This window comes from Paralichthys olivaceus, chromosome 7 (assembly GCF_024713975.1).
Source record: "Paralichthys olivaceus isolate ysfri-2021 chromosome 7, ASM2471397v2, whole genome shotgun sequence".
Lineage (NCBI taxonomy): Eukaryota > Metazoa > Chordata > Actinopteri > Pleuronectiformes > Paralichthyidae > Paralichthys > Paralichthys olivaceus.
In genome coordinates this window covers 19,663,946-19,685,932 of record NC_091099.1, presented here as the reverse complement: position 1 = coordinate 19,685,932, position 21,987 = coordinate 19,663,946, and the positions used below count along the sequence as shown (strand labels likewise).

Genomic DNA, 21,987 nt, shown 5'->3' with positions numbered 1-21,987 from the left:
CTCTGAGTTTAGGACAACTGGGACATCTGAGGTTACGTGCTGCTACAACTTCTCTGGAGGCTGCATTATCCAGTATAATTCAACAGCACCACAAACCACATAATTTAAATGATTCAACTGTATGATTGTTTGAGGTGAACAGGTTATTAAGTACACCTTTCTGTGCCTGGGCATTTGAACAAACAGCACAAATAATGACGTACTATACTACATAGATTATTTTATAATAAGATCAGATTTATTGATCCCACGTTGGGAAATTCACTTAAAAATGCAGAAAATATGAACATATTATAAACACTACTGTGCAAAATGATATTTTGTGTAAGTAAACTGTAAAACACTTTACATAGGTCACTTTATATTTAGACTTTATGCATTTTAACGATGCAGACCTTATGCAAAAGTGTCGAAACCAACATTAACAATGTTGGACCATCATGAGCCAACAGCTCAGCTTTAATGTGACCTTAAACAGATTTGTGAATCAGGGAAGGGCACATTACTTTAAAAATATTCCTCCATTTGGTCTTTTGATGATGGTGATGTGGAGCACTATCTAACATGGACCAATATCCCACAGATACTATAAGAATATCAATCACATCATTTTCATAATCTTACCCAGTGACCCTGGTCAAGTCGTTAAACTTTAGAGGAGACCCCTCCCTTCAAGAGGGAGATGTTTCTTTATCTGATCACTCAAATGAACTTTGTGATGATGAATTATAGCATGATTGTCGAAGTACACCATGTAGTGAACACGTGTGGAAACATCTGCATTGGTTGTGTTTTTCAATGATTCGTTTATTGATTCTTCAGCCGCCTGTGTATTCCAGATGTGATGCTAGCCCCACTGTGACAGATCTCTCTTCACTCCATTGCCCACATTCCCTCTGTTTTTCCCACATCACCTTGTTTTCAACATGGAGGCTGAAAAACCTCCCCACACGTCGCTGTTTACGTCGCTTTAAAAACCGAACTTAACCGCATCCCGCGGCTCACTGCGGCTCGGGAACACACGGCCTCAGTCGGACCGCGTCTTGCGTTCAAATTTAAATATTAATTTCCGACGAGGGCGCTTCGCCTTTTCAGTCCGAACCCGTAGACAATATGAAAACCGACGCGGAATGGCGTCTGGCAGGGGCCCGGGAAGATGAATAGCTGCAAACGCCAGCGTCGAATCGTCACTGATGGACATGTCGATTGGCCAATAGCAGCGGGATTTGTGCGCCTCCAGCCAACCACGGGGCCTGGTGCGCAGGGGGGCGGGCCGGGGGACAGTGCTGCTGTACATGTTCCCGGCGTGCGGGCACCACGGAGCGTTTCCTGCACTGGTGCATGGTGGTCGAACAGGAGGAATTGTTGGAAATTTTTCGGAGGTTAGTTTATAAATTGGTTTTTACCCAGTGTGCATTATTCCTACAGCCATCTCTACTAGGAGCGGGGCGCGACACGCTGCGGCGCGGACTCTCAGGACGCACAGAGAGGACAGTTTTAGCTGAAATAAAGTGACACCCCGCGGGTCAAAATGCTTATGTTATCGTTTCTTAGCTCAGCGGTTCCCCGGTCTTGTTTCCGAACTGCGTTGCTAATTTCACGGCTTGAAGCTACACGGAGGCAGCTAGCTTCCCCTTCAGCCCGCACACACAGTCAGCAGAGACTCCAGATGCTCGCCGCTACCGAGTGCGTGCTTCTAGCCTGGTGGTATTCGAGAAACTGTTTCATGACAGCCGTGAAATAAAAAGTCGTGACAGCGGGTTTTTTTTTTTTTTTTTTTGCGTTGTTACCACAGGAGTTAGCACGGTGGCTAACACGCTAGCTCCGTTATGACAGGGCGTTATAAGCGTATCTGACCGTAAATACGTGCCGTCAGTGCCAGCGACAGCCTGACAACACCGCTGGCTCCACACGCTTGTCACATTATGTTTACGATCATAGCGACATTTGTGGCAACTCATGCTTGTGTACATCATAGCATAGCCTAGCGTGCTAACTAGCTAGCACCAGATACTACATTCAAATCAACAAGCGCCAAAAACAGCACCGGCGACAGCAGATACTGACATCAGATCAGAGCCAGGTGAAGACAAGTCGAATATCGTCTATAGTAACATGCAGGTCCTGTAAATGCTGGTCTTTGATATCAGTGATACATGAAGCTAAACGTACTTGTTAAATGAAGGCGTAAACAAAGCTCGATCACAATCCCTACTGCTCCAAATCACCAGGCTTGGTGTTTTACCTGAGCACAATTACATGTGTCCTTATATAGAAATATGTCTGGGATCATGCTCCATTAAAACAGTCACTGACATGACACTCGTCTTAAAGGTAGTTATGTGTTATTGCCTGAACTTGAGGCTTTGACTTGAAGTGTGCACCTTTGTCAGTATCAAGTTTAAAGATATTGTTTCATTTATGTGCTCATGTTTATATGTTCCTTGTCAAGAACATACATATAAATCTGATGTAGTCCTGCAATGAATCCTGTTCTAATGAAAGTAACAGAGGTTACTGTAGAACTGTATTGCATTATAAAATGAAGTTTGTCTGTCGTTTAGTTTACACGCATTGATTTTAACGTGTTGGACAAAATATTAGGAACACCTGTCAACAGCACCTGAGACTAAACTACATCCCTCGAAATGATCATGCATTGTTCATTTTAATTTGATAGATGAATTGACTTTTAATTGCAACTTTCGCCGTCACTAACAAGGTTGTGGAATCACCTTAACCTTATTTCAAACTGTTATTAGCTTCTGCTTAAGTTGTGGTCCAGATTAGACAAGTCCAGGTTCAGTGCTTTTTGATCTGGATCTAGACTGATGTCTAGATGTTAAGGTAGCACCCAGCAAATTGCTGTTTCTTGTATTTCCATAAATCGATTTAGGATTCACAAATCTGACACTCTGTTTTGAACTTTACAGTCTCCCTGTTGATCCTGTGGAGCTATGTCTTAAATAGCTCCTCCTTGAATTATATTTAGAACATTGTCACACATAGTAGCGATGGCATGACAATTATTCATCCTTAAGAAGGTCTGGAGTAAAGTATATAGAAAAAGAAGTCATAAATTAATGCTTTATTGTCTTACCCGAAGGGCTTTATTTGAACATGATGACTACCTGAAGTAATTATAAGACCTTTATCATTTCCTTTTGTGCATATATATTGCATGACCACTAGCCCTATTATATTGTGCAGTACATTATGCCATTGTGTGTCTCTTACATGAACGTTTCAAATGTGTCTTATGCATGTGTCATTCCAGCAGCTGAAGCATGCTCTTGGCCCAGATAAATCGGGACTCGCAGGGAATGGCAGAGTTTCACGATGCAGACGGGCAGCCGGTCACTCTCTGTCTGACAGAGGCTGTGACCGTGGCAGGTGAGCTTCCACACTTGACCCTCTGATACCGGTTATTGTCAATATGAACCCACAGCATTGCTCAGGATGGACAACTGTTCGAAATGTTCTCTTATTTTATTCCATAATTTCTGTATTGTGTGTGTGTGTGTGTTTGTGCATGTGTGTGTTGAACAAATAACACAAACTTCAATAATCTCATGATAATAATGAAGTTTATTTGTATAGCACCTTTCATACAAGAAATACAGCTCAAAGGTAAATTAAAGTGTCAAAGTACAAGAACAAATGTGTACTATATATAACTTATAAAACTTATCACACTGTTTCTGTTTTAACATCCACTATAGACAATCTAAAGAGTTGAGTCCTTTATTCTTTGCTGGTCTTTTGTAAAGTACATCGTAATCTCTTATTATTTAACACATTAAAGTGTGTTGAGTTCCAGAGGACTACTTATAGTGAGGCAATGTAGCTGTTTCAATACATCTGCCACAGTGTTCTCACTTCTTAAGTTGCCAATTAACATATATTTATTGTGAAATAATTCCACAGATGGTGATCAGATGGAGAGCATGGACACAGTGAGCCTGCAGGCTGTCACTCTAGCAGATGGATCCACTGCATACATCCAACATGACTCCAAAGCTTCCTTTTCAGACGGACACATCATGGACGGCCAGGTGATCCAGCTGGAAGACGGATCTGCTGCCTACGTTCAGCATGTGTCGATGCCTAAATCAGGTAAAACACTGCTGTATCTCCACATAGAACAGTAGTACTCATTGTTACTCTGTTGTGAGCTGACAAAACACCCACCACTGTTGCTAGGTTTTGTAGCTCAATATGGGAAACAGATTTATTTGTATTTCCTCTGGGTTACCTAATGCAATCAAGTCACTGTGGTTCTAATTTATTTATTATATCATTTGATAGATTTTTTTTCTGTTGTAGGAGGGGACAGTTTACAGCTTGAAGATGGACAGGCAGTTCAGCTTGAAGATGGAACAACAGCCTACATTCACACACCCAAAGGTAAAAGACGTTTAACGCCTACAACCTTTTGCAGATATTTTTATCCCTTTCTTCTCTTTCTTTATTGCTGTTATAAACGTTTTGTCATAGTCTTAAATCAAATTGAATCTCATACCAATGTAAAGACTTAAAGTCTGTTGAAAGAATGTTGACATGTTTCATGAGTTAATTCTGCAAGTCATTTTTGAACAATTGAGTTTTTATTCTTATTTTTCTCAGTTTAAGACAAAACATTACAGACTTAAAACAGACAAGTTGCAGCTGTGGCTGAAGGGGTAGAGCAGTCCTCCTCTAACCTGAATACAATTCGATCCCAGTCTTCCCATCTGAATGCCGAAGTGTGGGGAAAATGCTGCCAATAGATTCACTGTATGAATGTGTAGGTGAATGGCAAGACTAGAAAAGCACTATATAAATACAGACCATTTACCATTTAACTCAGAATGAAGGGACGAGAGCAAAATAGAGAAATTAAGTAAAGAAAAAATAAAATAATTTATTGGTCTGTCACACCTAATTTCCTCTCCTATATCTTTTTCACAACACCTCTTAACATCCTCTAGAGAACTTGTGTGCAAGCTTAATGTGTTTACAAACACACTGCATCCATTCTCTCTGTGTAAACAACTACCTCAGGTTTTGCGTGCAAGGCCAGAAATCTTATTTTTGTCTCTCAATCCTTCTCCTTGTTTCTGTGAAGATACATATGACCAGAGCGGCCTGCAGGAGGTGCAGCTGGAGGATGGCAGCACGGCCTACATCCAGCACACAGTGCACATGCCCCAGTCCAACACCATCCTGGCCATCCAGGCTGACGGTACCATCGCAGACCTGCAGACTGAAGCCACTGCCATCGACCCTGAGACTATCAGCGTGCTTGAACAGTACACCACCAAGGTAAGCATTCCACATCAGTGTACTAATAGAGGCTAAGGCAGTGCTTCAGGTCACTGGGGTTCAGCAACATGGTTGAAAAAAAAAACATTGTAAATTGCATGCTAAGTGTCGATTAAACATGAAATTATTTCCAATAATAAAAAATAAATGACAAGAATTCAAAACATGATCGACAAAAAGCTGCAGATTATTTTATTTGTATTTTTTGTAAAAGCTGAAATGTATGCAATCTCTATAGATAAAACAATATGAAGCATTTGTTATTGAACCATATTGATATTAACCTGTTCTGGTTAGATTTTTTAAATATAGACTTTGTGGTTTATCTTGTTTAACTTTTTAAAGTTCTAGATAACATACATAACATATTTATTTCCCTTGACTGTGAATGTTCATAATAATTCTGACCGTATGTACTCTAACTTTTTCCTAAGGTGGAGAATATAGAAAATCCCTTAGGCTCCTTCAGCAGAGTGGAAGGAGACAATGGCGTTCACATGCGGGTACAGAATCTTTTCTACAGTTTTTTCCCCATGACTTTTTATCCTTTTATTGAGGTTGAACAATGACGTCTAACCCATTCTTGTTTCAGATTGTGTTACAGGGTCAAGACAACAGGCAAGCAAGGGTCACAAATGTAGGAGAAAAGTCTTTCCGCTGTGAATACGAGGGCTGTGGTAAACTCTACACCACTGCCCATCATCTCAAGGTAAGTGTGGCTGTTGTGGTAGCGTTTGCTTGCTTCTACTCAAGTATGGGATCGTTTAAAGATAGTATAAGCAGATATCAGAAGCATATTCCCATGATGTTGTTATTAGGGCTGCAAAATGTACTGGAAAATCTATCGTCATCGCGATATCAACATGTGCAACACACGTATCTCTCTCTGTCTCTCTCAGGCTCTCTCTCTCATTCAGTATATAGCATTTGTTTTCCTAATATCGTGCAGCCCTATTTGTTAGCTACATGCAATTTTTTAGCCTCACTGCTGAACAGTTTTTTTTTTTGTGCTTCTCACAGGTACACGAACGCTCCCACACCGGAGACAAACCGTATGTCTGCGACTATCCGGGCTGTGGGAAGAAGTTTGCTACAGGTATCAGTGTTGAACATTGATTTTGTCACTTTTAAACAATTTCATATAGTTATTCCTGGACTTTGACTGTTAAAATCACAATTGTAACGTGTAAAATGGTTTTACACATCGGAACATATTATCCCTCGTCTCTTGACTTTGCATATTTCAGGGAAAAGTTGTGCGAATCTGATATTGATTAGCACCTAATAATTAACACTGTAAAATCAGATTTAGTGCTGTGTGCTGTCAATGTGTTAACCGGGAATAAGCCCTTCAGTGAATGTCTGTGACTCCTTTTCTGTTTCTTTATTTTAGGGTATGGACTGAAGAGTCACTCACGCACACACACAGGGGAGAAGCCATATAGATGTCAGGAGATGAACTGCTGCAAGTCCTTCAAAACCTCCGGTGACCTTCAGAAGCATACACGGACTCATACAGGTACTCGACCACAGTCATAAGGTTATTGCAGTATACAGTAAGCCTGAAGCTGTATAGATACCTTGTATATATACAGTATGTCATGGTTGTGACACAGGGTTAAACTGCAATTTTGCTTCTGGTTGAAGCTGAAATGATGACTGCTTTTTGTTTTGTACTAAAGTGAGTGAATGTGAACTGCCGATATTCTGTTATTTTGACAAAATATTTAAACTAAGAGGCCAGAGTCATAAACCACCCGATTTTTGAAACAACACAGATAGTAGTCTAGCGCCAGGATTGGCTGAACGAAGTGCAAGGAACTGTTGAATAGACATTTGGAGCTGAATCTTGCCGAGAGCCAGCAAAGTGCTGGAGGAGTTTTCAGGCACATGGTCATCATGAGAAGCACAACGCCAAGATGTTGCAGTTTATTTTTGAAATTCATGATTTATGCAGTTATGTTATTTATAGAGTTGTATAACCTAATAGAGAGACAATCAATGTTTCACAGAATATACCAACGTCTAATGTCTAAGACTTTACATTAAAATTAAATTGTTTTCAATTTTTACACATAAATCTGGTCCAGTCAACAGTGTAAGTCTCTCTGGCTGAAGACAGTCTTCAGCCAGAGAGACTTACACTGTTGAAGCAGAGGCAATAGCCAGAAGTTAGCATCGCGAGTCATGGAAGAGTCTGCTTCTAGTAGTTCAGTCAGTGCACGTTCATGTGTTTTGGGGGTGTAACTTTTACCAGAGTGCAGATGAGAGGGGGTGGGATGTATCGGTTGCATGTTTTCAAAGTGTAGCCTGCTTTTCCAGAATTACAGACCCTAGCTTTAAACCCTTCCTTCCCATTTCTTGTCTGGCAGGAGAGAAGCCTTTTAAATGCCCGGTCGATGGCTGTGGCAGATCATTTACCACCTCCAACATTCGTAAAGTTCACATCCGAACACATACCGGTGAGCGGCCGTACTACTGCTCTGAGCCCACTTGTGGACGGTCCTTTGCTAGTGCCACCAACTACAAGAACCATATGAGGATTCACACAGGTAAGCTTTTTTATTCCTCAGCCTGTTATTTTGTCTGCTCCATGTAATTCATGAGTCACCAAGCAGTGAATTAATTCAATTCATTTCATTAAAATTTGCATACTGTTAAATCACAACACACATTATGTCAAGGCCCTTAAATATTGTAAGGCCACAACTTCTCACAGTAATAATATAAAAAACTAAGATGATTGTGTAACTTCTGTCCTGCTTCATCAGGGGAGAAACCATACGTGTGCACAGTGCCTGGGTGTGAAAAGCGCTTCACAGAATACTCCAGCCTTTACAAACATCATGTTGTTCATACGCCCTGCAAACCTTACAACTGCAACCACTGTGGGAAAACCTACAAACAGATCTCCACACTCGCCATGCACAAACGCACAGCCCACAATGACACTGAGCCCATCGAGGAGGAACAGGAGACGTACTTTGAACCACCAACAGGTTTGTGTAAAGATCATGATTAAGTTTTTATTAAGATCTGTTAGATGCATCAGATTAGATTTAATTTGATTAGCTGATTAGCTTCATGGCCATGATGTTTTTCTTTCTCACACATATATTTATGTTAAAGGTTGAGTCTAATGTTGGAATAAAACATTCTATCATTCTGAATACATGAGGTTGGGCTGTAGGAAATGATCTTAATTAACCTTTTTCTGACGTTTTATTGAACAAATGATTCATCAGAATCGTGATTGCGTTTTAATTGATAAAATAAATTGAATAAGAATAACATAATTTGAAATAGCAACAAATTCTTCCGATCTTATTTCAGATGCTATTGATGACCCTAACGTGAGTTACTCAGCTACAGTGGTTGAGGCAGATGACTCCGGCTCAGAGCAGCTTCCAGTGGAGAACTCAGATATGGTTGGTCAGCAGCATATTGCCTTGGTAACGCAGGAGGACGGGACACAACAGCAGGTGAGTAGTTCATACTTTTCATACAGTTTCAAAATTTGAGTCCTTTAGCATCACAGAGTACCTTAGAGGGTATTTTGAAGCTGATACTTAGTAAATTCAACTCAAGACTATCAACTCGCAAGGATTATTAGCAGTAGGAATGGAAGAAAAATTGCAGCCAGAAAATACGGCCATTATCCAAACTGAAAAAAAAAACAAAAAACGAAGTGAATTACAGATAGATTTTTCAAAAAAACCTTCAGCAGCAAATATAACACTTCAACTTTGAAACCAAATTTCCTCTTTCAAATTGAATTTTATCATCGTACCTGTAAAATTGTTTTTTGGTGCATGCATCTGTGGAGTCCATATCTGAAAGCATTTTCAGCCTTTTTTCCACTGGTCACAAAAACCCTCCATCACTCACTAACATCTGGCTTTTGTCTGCAATGGAAAATGGATACAATCAGCATTCAATCCCAGGTCAAGGGACTCTACACGAGCCAAGGTTCAATTGGCTCTAATCGGCAGTGATAGAAACATGACACCCTGAAAAGAAAGGCAAACTCCAAATCGCCTTTGTAGTGGGTTTAAAAAAAACCTATGTATACCTGCTAATTTGGCTTAACAGAGGTATTCCTGATTACTGCTAAGGTTCTTCACTGCTTCTCCCCATGGCCTTTTAGTGCCTCGAGTCCTGGTAGTTAGCATTAGTTCCTCGGGCAGAGGTTATTATCTGTTCTAGGAGCCAGTAGAAAACCAAGAGACAGAGCATTTGTTGTGCAGGCCCAGAGGCTCAGGAAGGATCTGCCCGAGGACATCAGGTCAGCTGAATTGAAATGTCTTTTGAGTCCCTTCATAAAAGCTTCCATGCTTTAATTGAAGACATTGTCCTGATTGTTCTTGTTATTTGTCTGGTATCTCTGTTATAACAGTTTAAAACTATTAACTTTTTAATGTGTTTTTACTGGATTGTTTTGTTTTTTATCTTTTTCCTTTAAACTTAATGTTTTTTTTTACTTTTATTTTTGCTGTCTTGTAAAACACTTGATGCTAAAAAGTCCTCTACAGATAAAGATTGAATGTATTTTGATGTTAAACTAAAAAGGCCATAAGGCAACATCATTATGAAACTAGAAGAGGAAAATTGAAGAGAACATTTGTGGACAATGTGTTGTTCAACAAAGACCCGGAGTGATTTACTATGAAACTTAATCTTAAATCTGTATTGTGTCTCACATCAGGTCAGTATCTCTGAAGCGGACTTACAAGCTATGGGTGGCACAATCACCATGGTAACTCAAGAAGGCACAACCATAACCATCCCAGCCCATGAACTGGCAACACAAGGTGCTCACTCGGTTACCATGGTAACAACAGACGGCTCCGACGAACAGGTAAAAACTGTCAGAGTTCAGTGGGGACAGCATTGAAGTATTTTAAAAAAATGATGGATAAAATTTTCATGTTGTCTCGTGTATTGTGTTAATGCACAACACTGAAGTAGTATATTAACACGTCATGTGATAAGAGTTTAGTGTGTTTAAGTTCCTAAGTTTAGAAATAAATGTGCTTCCTAGGACCAGTCAATAGTACTTAAACAGCCACATCACAGTCTTTAGTGTTTGTGTCATGTCAAGGCAAATTACCAAATTAACTCTTTATGGTGCTCGACCAATTCTCTGTTGGACCTGGCCTCAAATGTGTCACAAAAGGTCACTAATTGATTTGTCACGCCACATCACAGTAAATAGATCTGAGCACAATGTCTGTCTCCCTCAGGTGGCCATCATGACACCCGACATGGCCTCGTTCCAAACAGTGGAGGAGGCCGGCTACAGCCAAGAACAAGATGGAATTCACCCTGTCACGTTACTTGCCACCTCCAATGGCACTCACATTGCGGTGCAGGTTAGTAGAATGACCTCATAGAAGTGATTAGACTGGTGGGGTGATTTCCAATCTGTGAATCTATTTAGTTCACGATATGATGAAGACTGGGTACATTTGTTGTCCTATGTTGTGTCAATGAGAGTCCAAGAGCCTGCTCCATTTTTCTGTCGTTTGTTTTTGCTGAAAATTGCAGTTTTCTTATTCACATGATACTGACAGGAGTTGTATGTGATACTGACAGGAGTTTCAGTCAGAATGTAAGGGTACTTAAGTTAAGCCCCCCCACATAATCACACCCCACATCCCACCCTCTTTATTTGCATTTGCTTAAACACTATAAATCCTGAGTGGGTTAGCTCAGGGGGTGGAGATGTGTCATCCCTCCTGCTGGTGCATTCAGACTAAACTGAAATTTACAACCACAGGATGTTTGGTTGTATATATAATTTACTGCTCTTTCAAACAGGAAATTGTGTAAATAGTAATTTACAGTTGTGTTTTTTTATTCATTTAGCGCGGACACAAACAAAAATCGTTCTTAACCAAAGCAGAGGAAAATGAGTTGAATTAACCTTAAATTAGGTTTGATGTTTTCCATCGGTGAAGTGACCATGTGACTACACAATGACAAACTGGTTGTACCTATATCAAACAGATTCACTACATGCAAAAATATATTTCCTTTAACTACATATAATGTAAATGTTTTTACAATGTATCAACTATTCAGGCCCTTAACCCCTGAGGAGCTACGTTTGCAGCAAAGGTTGCAGGTCTGGTGACTAACCTTTATCATGTAAAACATGTTGAACCATGTTAATTACTAAAGCAAAGGCAGTCTTTCCACCTTTACCCCCGTGTGACTGTCATCAAGGAAATTCAGTTCAAACACAGATAGAGCTGGTAATGCCTTTAAAGGGGCGCCAGAGTAAATAAATTAAATCAGTAGTACTGATCAACTAACAGTGATTATCAGTTTGTCAATCAGTTTGTATGATGCACATTGTTTTCTTTTCCTCTGTAGCTCAGTGATCAGCCTTCGCTGGAAGAAGCCATCAGAATAGCATCAAGAATACAACAAGGAGAGTCACCAGGCCTGGATGATTGATGGACTCATTATGGACTATGATTTAGGATCAAAACCATCTCATAAAGAGAAATATGTCTTCCTCCATGTTTTTTTGTTCCACAAAAGAACTTAGCTTTTATGTGTACATAGTATTTTGATAACTGGAGTTCCGCTATGCTATTTTGTTCCTCAGCCAAAAGAAATGGGAGGAGAAAAATGCTTTCTAATGTTTATGGTGCACAGTGTACAGTGCAGTGTACAGCTAATGCTATTTCTAATAAAAAAAAGTGTGATTAATGGTCTGTACTTGATTTTGAGTGCCTTAACGTTTGCTCAGATGTAAAGTTAATTTACTATGATCTGTTCATCTGTTATGATCATGACCACATACATTTTTCCAATTGTCCCTTGTGCAAAAGTTTGTTGTTGGGCCCCAATCTGTCCTTGCTATTACGTGGCACTTTATTTCAAGAAACCAGTTAAAAACAAAGAATAGATTAGTGGTCTGACTAAAAATTAATCTGCAACAAATTTGAAAACTGATACTTTTTTTTACCTCTTTTCTCACCAGCTTTTGAAATGTGAGTATGTAAGTTTTCTAAAAGGGTAAACTTGATATTTTCATGTTTTCAACGTCTTCTCTTGAGCATCAGGGAACAAGGATGGGCATTTTTTGCTATTTTCTCATACTTTATACACAACAATTAAACAGTTATGAGACTGAATTAAATAAATAGATTATTGTAGTCTTATATAATCGAACATATCTAGCTTGATGTTGTTTTTCTGCGATTTTTACTGGACACTAATAAAACAATAGCACTTGATATAATAAACACTAATAAAATGAAAAAAACTAAACTTAAAAGCAAATGAGCAACCAGTAAAGATAAAAATAAATAAATACAAGAATTAAAACTAAAAAAGTTTTCGCTCATCTACCAGAGCTCTAATTTATGTTAAATTGACTAAATTAAACAGATGGAAATGATATAAAGTGAACATGGGTCTAAATTACTTGCGTAAAGCAGAATTGACCCTCGTCATGCAGTTTTTAAGATGGCTTTGTGGTGGTAGTTGGGAATTAAACCGCCTCAGACCGTTTTTATTCATGTAGAAGAGTTTTATTAGTACTGAACCCTGCGGAGACTGATCGGAGTAGGAACCACCTTGTGTTTTGATCACATCGTCTCGTGTACCTCCGCCTCTGATCGCACCGTCTCCACGGCGGACGCGTTGACTCCGAGGTTCGCGCCACATTGTTGCTGCGCCACTGATGACGTAACGCCTCCCGAAAAGTCTCAGGTACGCCCATCTTTCAAATTCCTGCAGCGCGCTGTGATTGGCCGCCCGAGATCTCGTGACCAACGGTCGCGGGAAGCCCTTTGCCACGCGCGTGATAGGAAGAGCTAGTTGTCGGGTCATTCAAAGTTTCAGTGTAAACATTGGTTCGGTTTTATTGCGGAAAGACGTGTTTGCGTGTCGGGGAGCTCACCGAGAGGAGGGGACGGACACCGATACTCGACCGGACCGGGAGGGTTTCTGTCTAACTCCGACTGTGGACTTTGTTCTCACGGGGAAAACAAGCTAACTCCGGAGCTACTTCTCAGCGCTGGATGGGCGTGAAGGAAATAGCAGCCACGCTAACTTTTCCCCCCCTGTGATGTTAACGGACATTTAAGCGCTTCATCGTAGTTTGTTGTAGTTTTGAGTTCGATACCTTTGTTTTAAGGTAGTTCAAAGTTTCAACAGGTTTGTCTTTTCGGTCGTAAACGCCACTACCACGGTAGTGGAAGTCCAACCGCGTGTTTCACCCGTCGACGAAGCCGGGGTTTAAATCCTGATAATGTCGAGCTACAGTCGCCGTCGGCACGGATCCCCCTCCACGAAGAGTCGGCCCATTCGTCAAAAACTACAGTTTACATCCAGCGACGGGGAGGACGAGCCCATCGAGGATGTTAACAACAGTACCGGAGGAGAGTCCGGCTTCACGGAGATGGATTCCCCGATGCCTGTGCGACGAGAGACTGTCGATAAACGGCTGGACGGCGGCAGCAGCCCCTTGAACCAGTCCGGCGGGGACGACGACGTGGAGCTGTGGGATGAGGAGGGCTTCGGTTCACCGTCTCATCTGCGGTCCCCGAGCAACTGTTCGCCGTCACCGAGGAAAGGCTCTCGGCTGTACGGAGGCTCACCGGAGCGGTCCTACGTCCAGGACGACGGGGAAGGATCCAGCTCCCCGATCCCAGACTGTCCCGACACACCTCCACACAAAACCTTCAGAAAACTCCGGCTTTTTGACACACCACACACACCAAAGGTTAGTATTTGTCTGTGCATAAGTTAATGTATCCCGAAATACTAACTATTACTATATACTACTACAGATTTTACTGATGTTTTGCAAGGGCCGCAGATCAGGCTTTGGAGAGCTGCTCACATGAGCACACACAAAACACATGTTAGATTTCCTCAAATGTTTTAAAAGTTACTTATTCCAGTTTGCACATCTGAAACATGGATGGGGTTGTGTGTTTCCATGTGCTTGCACGATTGGATCGTGTCAGGAAATGTTTTGGAGTTTAAATATGCAACACTAAGCACATACAAATCACTGTGTCGGTTAACGACCAAGTGACCCACTTACTGTACATGTGTAATCATTGCATAACACTCACTGTAGTCAGCCTACCAGATGATTTGTTCTATGCCTGGGCGTGTCGTGCATTGACACAGCACTTTCTTTAAAACCCCAAATGTTAAACTAGATATTCCTAAAGACTTTTTTCTAACACCAGCCAGTAATGTTTGTTAACTGGGTTTATATGCAATCACATAGTCAAGTAGTCCTCTTTTTACAGTCTTAGCCCTATGGGTGTCTCTGTTACTGGGCTCAAATTAACAAAGCAATAAATCTGTCTTTTTTCAGAGTTTGCTGTCCAGAGCCAGGGGCTCAGGCCCAGGGTCCTCCAGCAGGAGAGTTGCCCTGTTCAAGAATGTGGAGGCTTCAGGAAAGCCAAACACAGACGGCGGCAGGAGACAGCAAACCCCTCTGGTCAATTTTAACCCATTCACCCCAGACTCCCTCCTCATCCAGTCCGCCACTCAACAGAGGAACAACAGGAAACGGGCACACTGGAATGAGTATGTTGCTCAGATGTTCTCATACAGATACTAGTGTTAAAAATACCTCTGCCCTCGGGTGTCTAGCAGTTGCACTGGAAAAAACCTGGTGGTTCTCCAAAGGGGCCTAATGAGTAAACCAGCTGCAGTCAATATGTTGGATGCACATTTTTCATCCTGTCCTGTTATTTAACTTTATAACTTTACACATTTGTTATATCAGTAATGAGACAGTAGTTAACCACACATACTGAGAGGAGTGTTGAGCACCTTTTAACCACCAACGTGTACACAGATCAAACCTATTGTTATAATAACCAGAAACGTTAAAGCCGTTGACTGGGGCCAGACTTTTTGGCTGGGAACCAAGACCTCATGGTTACTGGTGAACTCTGCCATGTGCTTGTGAAGCCCCTAGTGCTGCCCCCTGCTGTATAGAATGTTAACCATCACCCACTATCGTGTTTGATCTTACAGTTCATGTGGTGAAGACATGGAGGCAAGTGATGGTGAAGCAGAAGAGGAAGCCCTCCCACCTTCCAAGGTAATAAAATGTTTTTATGATTATATGCATTAATGACATACACTGATATAGACTTTTACGCTTGAACTCAGGTATATAGTTAATTTATTTCTGTTCATTAGACACTTTTGTTTTTTTAAAATTGATTATTCATAGTCTATACAAAGAACGTATTTTAAAAAAAACACCCCTAAAAGACAATTCAATTTAAAAGATACATGCAATTACTATGAATACAGTTTTGTGCAAAATCATTGGATATATCGAGCGATAGTTGCTGTAGCTCCAGATACAAATGGTGGAAACAGCCACAACTCTAAATCCTTTCATATGTAAATTGACTAAAACCAGTTCATTGGGGAAACCTGTTTATTAGCAGTGGTTATGCTAAGTATCCACTGTGAAGCAACTAGAGTACAAGCTTCATGATGTGACAGAAAAGGCCCAGTTTGAAAAATAGTGTTTCAAAATGTACATGTTTTGATAAAGCACTCCATCTGTCTGCAGAGGATCACCATGATGGAAAGCAACATGATGTCCCGGTACGCCTCAGAGTTCCTCGAGCTGGAGAAGATTGGCTGTGGGGAATTTGGTGCTGTGTTCAAATGTGTGAAAAGAATCGACGGCTGCATCTATGCCATCAAGCGATCAAAGAAACCCCTGGCAGGATCAGTAGATGAGTATGTTGAAATTTATATTTAAATGAGTCAATAGAATCATGAATTTTACAAGGAAAATTCTCTTAATCTAATGTAGGATTGTGTGAAACTGTAATTACATGTAATGCTTTAAACTACCACTTTTTAGGGTAACTTCCCCTCTTACTGCTCAGTAATATCTAATACATAATGCACCCCAAATCATTCATGTGCTATTTTGTAAAACTGGACAGACCAGACAATAAAAGCAGTTTGCCTTGTCTGAGGCATCCTTTTTTGTTTTCACTACACAACCTGCTTTAGAGGTAAATTGATCAAAACAATCTGTTCCCCTCCTCCACAGACAGAACGCCTTACGGGAGGTGTATGCCCACGCTGTGCTGGGTCAGCATCCCCACGTGGTGCGGTACTACTCAGCCTGGGCAGAGGACGACCATATGCTCATTCAGAACGAGTACTGCAACGGAGGTACGCTGTCAGATGTCATTGCAGAGAACTACAGGCGACTCAGCTACCTGTCCGAGCTGGAGCTGAAAGATCTGCTTTTACAAGTCACACGAGGACTCAAGTACATCCACTCTACATCTCTGGTGCACATGGACATCAAGCCCAGTGAGTATACAAGAAGAAAAGTAACCGTACATAGATTTGTACTAAATAAGAAATTGCCAGCTGAAATCAAGTCTGTGAGATGAGACTGGTGTAACTAGGGTTCCCATGGTTCCCTGAAATGCATTTAAGCTTGACGTTGAGAATACAAGTACATGAATATCTAAATATTGTGCAAAACCAAAAATAAATAGGTTATGTTAGCAATCGATAAATAATTCAACATTTTCTGCTTCATATCCAGTCCCAGGTCTTGTCTGATGATTAATTAGTGATGTTATGAGGAATTATTGTTAATATATAGTTAGAGGATGTAGCAATCAAGAAGTGTAAGAAAATATCAAAGTCCTATAATCCCTGCTGGTTTTTACTGATATTGCCTCTCATGCAAGTCTGTGAAGAAACCAAACTCTTTAACATGAAGATTTTCTGGTCAGAAACTAACAAAACAATTAATGTCTTGTTCCTAGGCAACATCTTTATTTCTCGGAAAGCTGTAGCGAGCTGCGATGAATGTGATGAGGAGGATGGTATGGTCACCAGCGCTGTCTACAAAATTGGTAAGATGCTGTCACAGTTCTTATATAATGACTTCCTGCACTTGAAACTTTTCATTTTTTATTTCACTGATTACTTATATATGTATATTTATTTATACAAATTAAGTATGAGGTCATCCTCACATCTAAAATCTGTATTGTACATGCTTGCTCTTCAGGTGATCTTGGTCATGTGACAAGAGTGAACAATCCACAAGTGGAGGAGGGTGACAGCAGATACCTGGCCAATGAAGTTTTACAAGAGGTTTGTTGTCCTGCCTAAAACTGCTTCCACTTTTGAACCAGTACAGCTTCAAACAAGGTCTTTAACTTCTGTTTTGTTTCTCTCCATAGGACTACACTAACTTGATGAAGGCGGACATCTTTGCGCTGGCTCTTACTGTTCTCAGTGCATCTGGAGCTGAGCATCTTCCCACCAATGGAGACAAATGGCACGAGATCCGACAAGGAAAACTCCCCGCCATCCCTCAAGTGCTTTCTTCAGAGTTTCTCAGCCTCCTCAAGGTAACAGCCAACAAGTCTTTGATCTGAATATTAGAAATTTTGTCTTCTTAAACCATAAGATTGTTTTAGATTTACACCTTAAAGAAAATGTCTGTGTTTATATTACTTCCTTTCCTGTCATGGCTGTTCTGCCATGTCATTAACAAACAAATACATTTAGAAAGAAGTCTACTGTCGACTATGAAAACAAATGAATTTCAGCCCTATACAGAATCTCTTGATGATTTATTACTCTTAATTTCTGTAGGGAGATGACTTTGTGCTTTTGTTTCTTATTCCATTGCTGTTCAGTAGTTTTTATTTCTGGCCTAATCTTGTATTTGTTTCCTGTACTTCAGCTGATGATACACCCTGATCCAACAAGGAGACCATCAACTTCTGATCTCATCAAACACCCAGTGCTTCTCACCACTGCCAGAATGAGTGCTGATCAGCTCCGAGTCGAACTCAACGCGGAAAAGTTCAAGAACGCACTGCTACAAAAGTAAGTACAAGGGCAGCTGAGAAACAATTTAGCTGAGGAAAAGATTGTTACTGTTTTTGATGAGGCATCAACCATCCACCTCTAAATGTCTGTGTAGGAGTTTGTTAGGGAGCAAAAAATGATTAAGATATTAATCAGAACTAAAAGACGGATTAATCTATAGTGAAAACAATTATTAGCACAGTAAAATATGCAGCCCTCATTCAGTTTAAGAAATAGTTGTGGTGTCATTATTGCTCACCTGTATGTTTGTCTTCCTCAGGGAGCTGAAGAAGGCCCAGATGGCCAGGGCTGCAGCAGAGGAGAAGGTTCTTTCCACTGACAGGGTCACGACCCGCTCCACAGTCCAGTCCAACCCCAGAACCTCCAGACTTATCGGAAAGAAGATGAATCGGTCGGTCAGCCTCACCATCTACTGAGACTTTAATCCAACCTGACAGGAAGGTAGCTCATGGACCTTTACTCAGACCGTTCAGTTGGAATGGTCTGGTTTTTACTATCTGAGGCTAAGTCCTGTCGGTCAAGGTGTTGGGCTCCACGGCTCAACTGAAGCTGTAGACTGTTGCCACACCGAACTGGAACTCATCTCGATAAACTCTCATTGCCAACATAGTTCAGCCTTTTTGCCAACAAACTTTTCTTTGGAAAAAAAACTCATTCCTCAAAGGTAGTTACTTTACCTTTACACTCTGTCATTCCTTAAGTTTGCATAGACGTCGGTCTCTCTCTGTGTCTGTCCTTGCACTTCCCTCGACAAAGCCGAAGTCCGTTGGCAGCGCAACAAAGCTGCAGTGAAGCTCTCTTCAGTGTGAATGTACTTGCCGTCGCCGTGTGCACCTTACTGCCTGTCAAAAGCCTGATGCTGGGTATCAGAGGGTCTGAGAACTGATGATGTCTGTGTCTGTAATGGAGCACTTTGGAGGCAAAACGTGGAACTTCCCACGTTGCATTTGTTTGTTAAAGAAAAAAAAAGATAAAACCTGCTGCTATTGATGTTTTGTATGTATCAGGGTTTGGCCAGTTTCAGGTTGGATTGTTCTCGAGGCCATTGGCTCTTATTTTAAAGTAGCAGGAGTCCATCAGCCCTTCCCTCATATCACACCACTTCTTTTTCTATTTAGATGAATAAAAGGACTCATGGCATCTTAGGAAAATAATCTTGAAGTACCAAACCCAGTGAGTGAAATCATCTGTGAGGTTAGAATGGATCCATGTTGTGAATTTCCCTGTTGATTGGTGCTGCCAACCCTGCCTTGTAGCATTGCAACAATCATCATTCTGTTTTTTTGGGTTCTCGTATATTCTGTCCCTTTTTTTCTCATGCCGTCATTCCCATGAGGCTCACCTTCACTTAGAGAGGTATTCATCTCTTCGTTCTGTTAAACTCTAACACAAAAAGCTTTCTGTTGTAACATGTACATATGTTCTTTTAATAAAATCTCTCCTACACTCTGCTCTGTTTAGTGATTATTTGTGGTGCAGAGGCAATATTCAGATTGTATGATACAGTTTGTCTGCAGACATCCAGAACATCACTTTCAGCAGTTGTGACTTCAATCACTTGGTAAAGATTATTTGTATCTGCATTGTTTGAAATACTTATACGAGTTTGTTTTAGAGTTGAAACAACAAAATAGCTGATTAATAATAAGAACAACCAATACATCTGCAGTACTTTTCTCAGTAATATATCAAATACAATTGCCAGTTACTCAAAAGTGACAAATGTCTTGGGTTTTGATGTTTGGACAAAACAAGCAATTGTTAAGGGGATTTGCAGAGACTGTTTATGCCTCCATTCTGTTGTTCAATAGACTGAAAGATCCATTCATTACAGGAAGTGATTAGGGAATCTAAAAACTATATTACAGATTTGTTAAGCTTTTGAAAAATGTCAAGATGATTTTATTTGTTAAAGTTTATAGTTAGTCATCCAATACATCACATTAATGTTAGCAATTGAATGAGAGCAGTTCAGTCCATAGATAATCATTATATATATTTATTAGATTTTTTTTGAGTTTTTCTTTTGATTAAAAGTTTCAATAATTATGTTTTGTTGAAAACGAAACATCATTTTCACAGGAGGTGGTTTCAGGTGATTGATGCTTGTGTTTTGTTTTATGCATTAAACCACAAACACTTGGAATCACGTGAGACTGATTTATCTCGTCCTGTCTTGAGCATGAAATTTACGATGTTGATCTCATGCTCCTGTGCGAGGTCAACATGCATGTGAACGGGGGCCTTGCAGTAGTGTAGTCAAAGCAGGAAACAATTATGTGACAGCTCTCTTAAATTCTACTATCAGCCATGAACAGGAGACTGGAACTGACACTGTGGTTGGAAACCCTCTTACGAAACCTCTGCCACATAGCTTTGAAATCTTTTGAGGTTTGTGTGTATGATGTGCCTGGGATGGTGGTGAGGCTTCGGGTTAGCTACTTTACTATGTGTACACATAGTATGCACTTTGTTTAAAAATGTGATACTAAAAGAATGTTTTGAAGATTGGAATGATTTGGTTTGGTTTGCAGTCCAATATAACAGCCCATTCAAGTGCCTTTTGTATTGACGTGTCATCATTTTGGAGGGAGTTAGTGGTGCTGCTGAATTACACTAATTAAAATAAGTAATATTGAGTTTTAGTTGTATTTATTTCCACATACATGCAACAAAAGTACATAAATATATTTATTTAACATTTTTTAGGTAGTATAAAATCTGTAGGGGCTTGAACAGTGGCTTCTCCGGGCATACAATTTGAAAATTACATTGCATTAGAACAAAAATACAAATAAAAAGTGAGAAGAGAGTAACAAGATAAAATTATAAAATAACTAAAACAGTAAAAAGGTGTCTTTGGAAGAAAAAGAGGAGAAGGGGTTAGACGGATCTCCTCCGGGAGATTGTTCCAAAGAGAGAGAGAGACCCATTATTATAATTATTGTCCATTGATGTTGTTGTTAGTCTATTTTTTGTAAATGTGAAGGGGTCGTCTTAAAGGGATAGTTCACTCATCTACTCACCACTGTGCTGATGGAGAGGTGGGTGAAGTGTTTGAGTCCACACCTCACTTTTGGGGTAGACAGCATTGCAGCCAAATCTAATACAACTGAAGTAACTGGTGACCAGTTCTTCGATACGAGGTCATTTACACCGAAACATCCGATCACATCAGATGTGTTGGCTAAAAAACCTGCTGTGAATTACACGAATCGAGTCGAATCTGAATTGTGGATGACACCACAGGAGCAGTATGGAGGCATTTGATGTTTTTTTCTTCTGTAACTTTTTACGTTTGAAGAATGAGTCACTTCAGTTGGATTTGGCTCCAACACTGTTTACCCCTGAGAAGTTTTTTGTGGACTCAAACACTTCACCCACTCATCATCTACTCTCCACAGGCCTAGTGGAGGGTAGATGATGAGTGGATTTTCATTTTTGGGTGAACTATCCCTCTAAGATAATGAAAAGTATCCACAGACACAACCCCTGAACACACAACACAGACACTGTGTGTGTGTGTGTCTGCATGTGTGTGTTGTCTCTCTCTCTCTCGCTGAGCGGTGCTGCAGCATCATCATTGTCGTGCGTCACGTGGCCTGTGTGTGCGCAGCGGGGACAGTTCACTCACAAGTTCACAGGAGAGAGAGAGGACACACACACACACACACACACACACACACACACACACACACACACACACACACACACACACATATATCCAGATCAGAGCCGGAGAGAGAGGACACACACACATATCCAGAGGAGAGCCGGAGAGAGAGGACACACACA

At 40.6% G+C, this 21,987-nt stretch overlaps 2 protein-coding genes across 8 annotated transcripts; both read left to right on the top strand.

Annotated features, from left to right (window-relative positions):
• The first annotated feature begins 907 nt into the window (after positions 1-907).
• Positions 908-12,024, top strand: znf143b (zinc finger protein 143b). Of its 7 annotated transcripts, none has more exons than XM_020079408.2 (15): positions 908-1,382; positions 3,278-3,393; positions 3,928-4,116; positions 4,327-4,407; positions 5,108-5,304; positions 5,739-5,807; positions 5,897-6,013; positions 6,325-6,400; positions 6,698-6,823; positions 7,677-7,856; positions 8,076-8,303; positions 8,638-8,786; positions 10,010-10,162; positions 10,548-10,676; positions 11,683-12,024. In XM_020079408.2, exons 2-15 carry the CDS (start codon positions 3,288-3,290, stop codon positions 11,764-11,766), a joined length of 1,884 nt encoding a protein of 627 aa, XP_019934967.1. In that variant the 5' UTR covers positions 908-1,382; positions 3,278-3,287; the 3' UTR covers positions 11,767-12,024. The 7 variants fall into 7 exon arrangements, with proteins under 7 accessions (XP_019934967.1, XP_019934968.1, XP_069385137.1 ...); XM_020079409.2 differs by having other exon boundaries at positions 1,257-1,382; positions 3,281-3,393; XM_069529036.1 differs by lacking the exon at positions 908-1,382 and adding an exon at positions 1,386-2,083 and having other exon boundaries at positions 3,281-3,393.
• A 1,075-nt stretch (positions 12,025-13,099) lies between these two features.
• Positions 13,100-19,643, top strand: wee1 (WEE1 G2 checkpoint kinase). Its single transcript, XM_020079312.2, has 10 exons — positions 13,100-14,047; positions 14,657-14,871; positions 15,328-15,394; positions 15,881-16,053; positions 16,376-16,644; positions 17,112-17,201; positions 17,360-17,445; positions 17,535-17,705; positions 18,044-18,189; positions 18,452-19,643. The coding sequence occupies exons 1-10, from the start codon at positions 13,574-13,576 to the stop codon at positions 18,606-18,608; spliced, it is 1,848 nt and encodes a 615-aa protein (XP_019934871.1). The 5' UTR covers positions 13,100-13,573; the 3' UTR covers positions 18,609-19,643.
• The last annotated feature ends 2,344 nt before the right edge of the window (positions 19,644-21,987 follow it).

Coding starts and splice junctions, on each gene's coding strand:
- znf143b (XM_020079408.2), top strand. CDS start 3,288: ATGCTCTTGGCCCAGATAAATCGGGACTCGCAGGGAATGGCAGAGTTT. Junction 3,394..3,927: donor AGAGGCTGTGACCGTGGCAG/GTGAGCTTCCAC, acceptor ATAATTCCACAG/ATGGTGATCAGATGGAGAGC. Junction 6,824..7,676: donor GCATACACGGACTCATACAG/GTACTCGACCAC, acceptor CTTGTCTGGCAG/GAGAGAAGCCTTTTAAATGC.
- wee1 (XM_020079312.2), top strand. CDS start 13,574: ATGTCGAGCTACAGTCGCCGTCGGCACGGATCCCCCTCCACGAAGAGT. Junction 17,706..18,043: donor AGTTTCTCAGCCTCCTCAAG/GTAACAGCCAAC, acceptor CCTGTACTTCAG/CTGATGATACACCCTGATCC. Junction 18,190..18,451: donor AAGAACGCACTGCTACAAAA/GTAAGTACAAGG, acceptor TGTCTTCCTCAG/GGAGCTGAAGAAGGCCCAGA.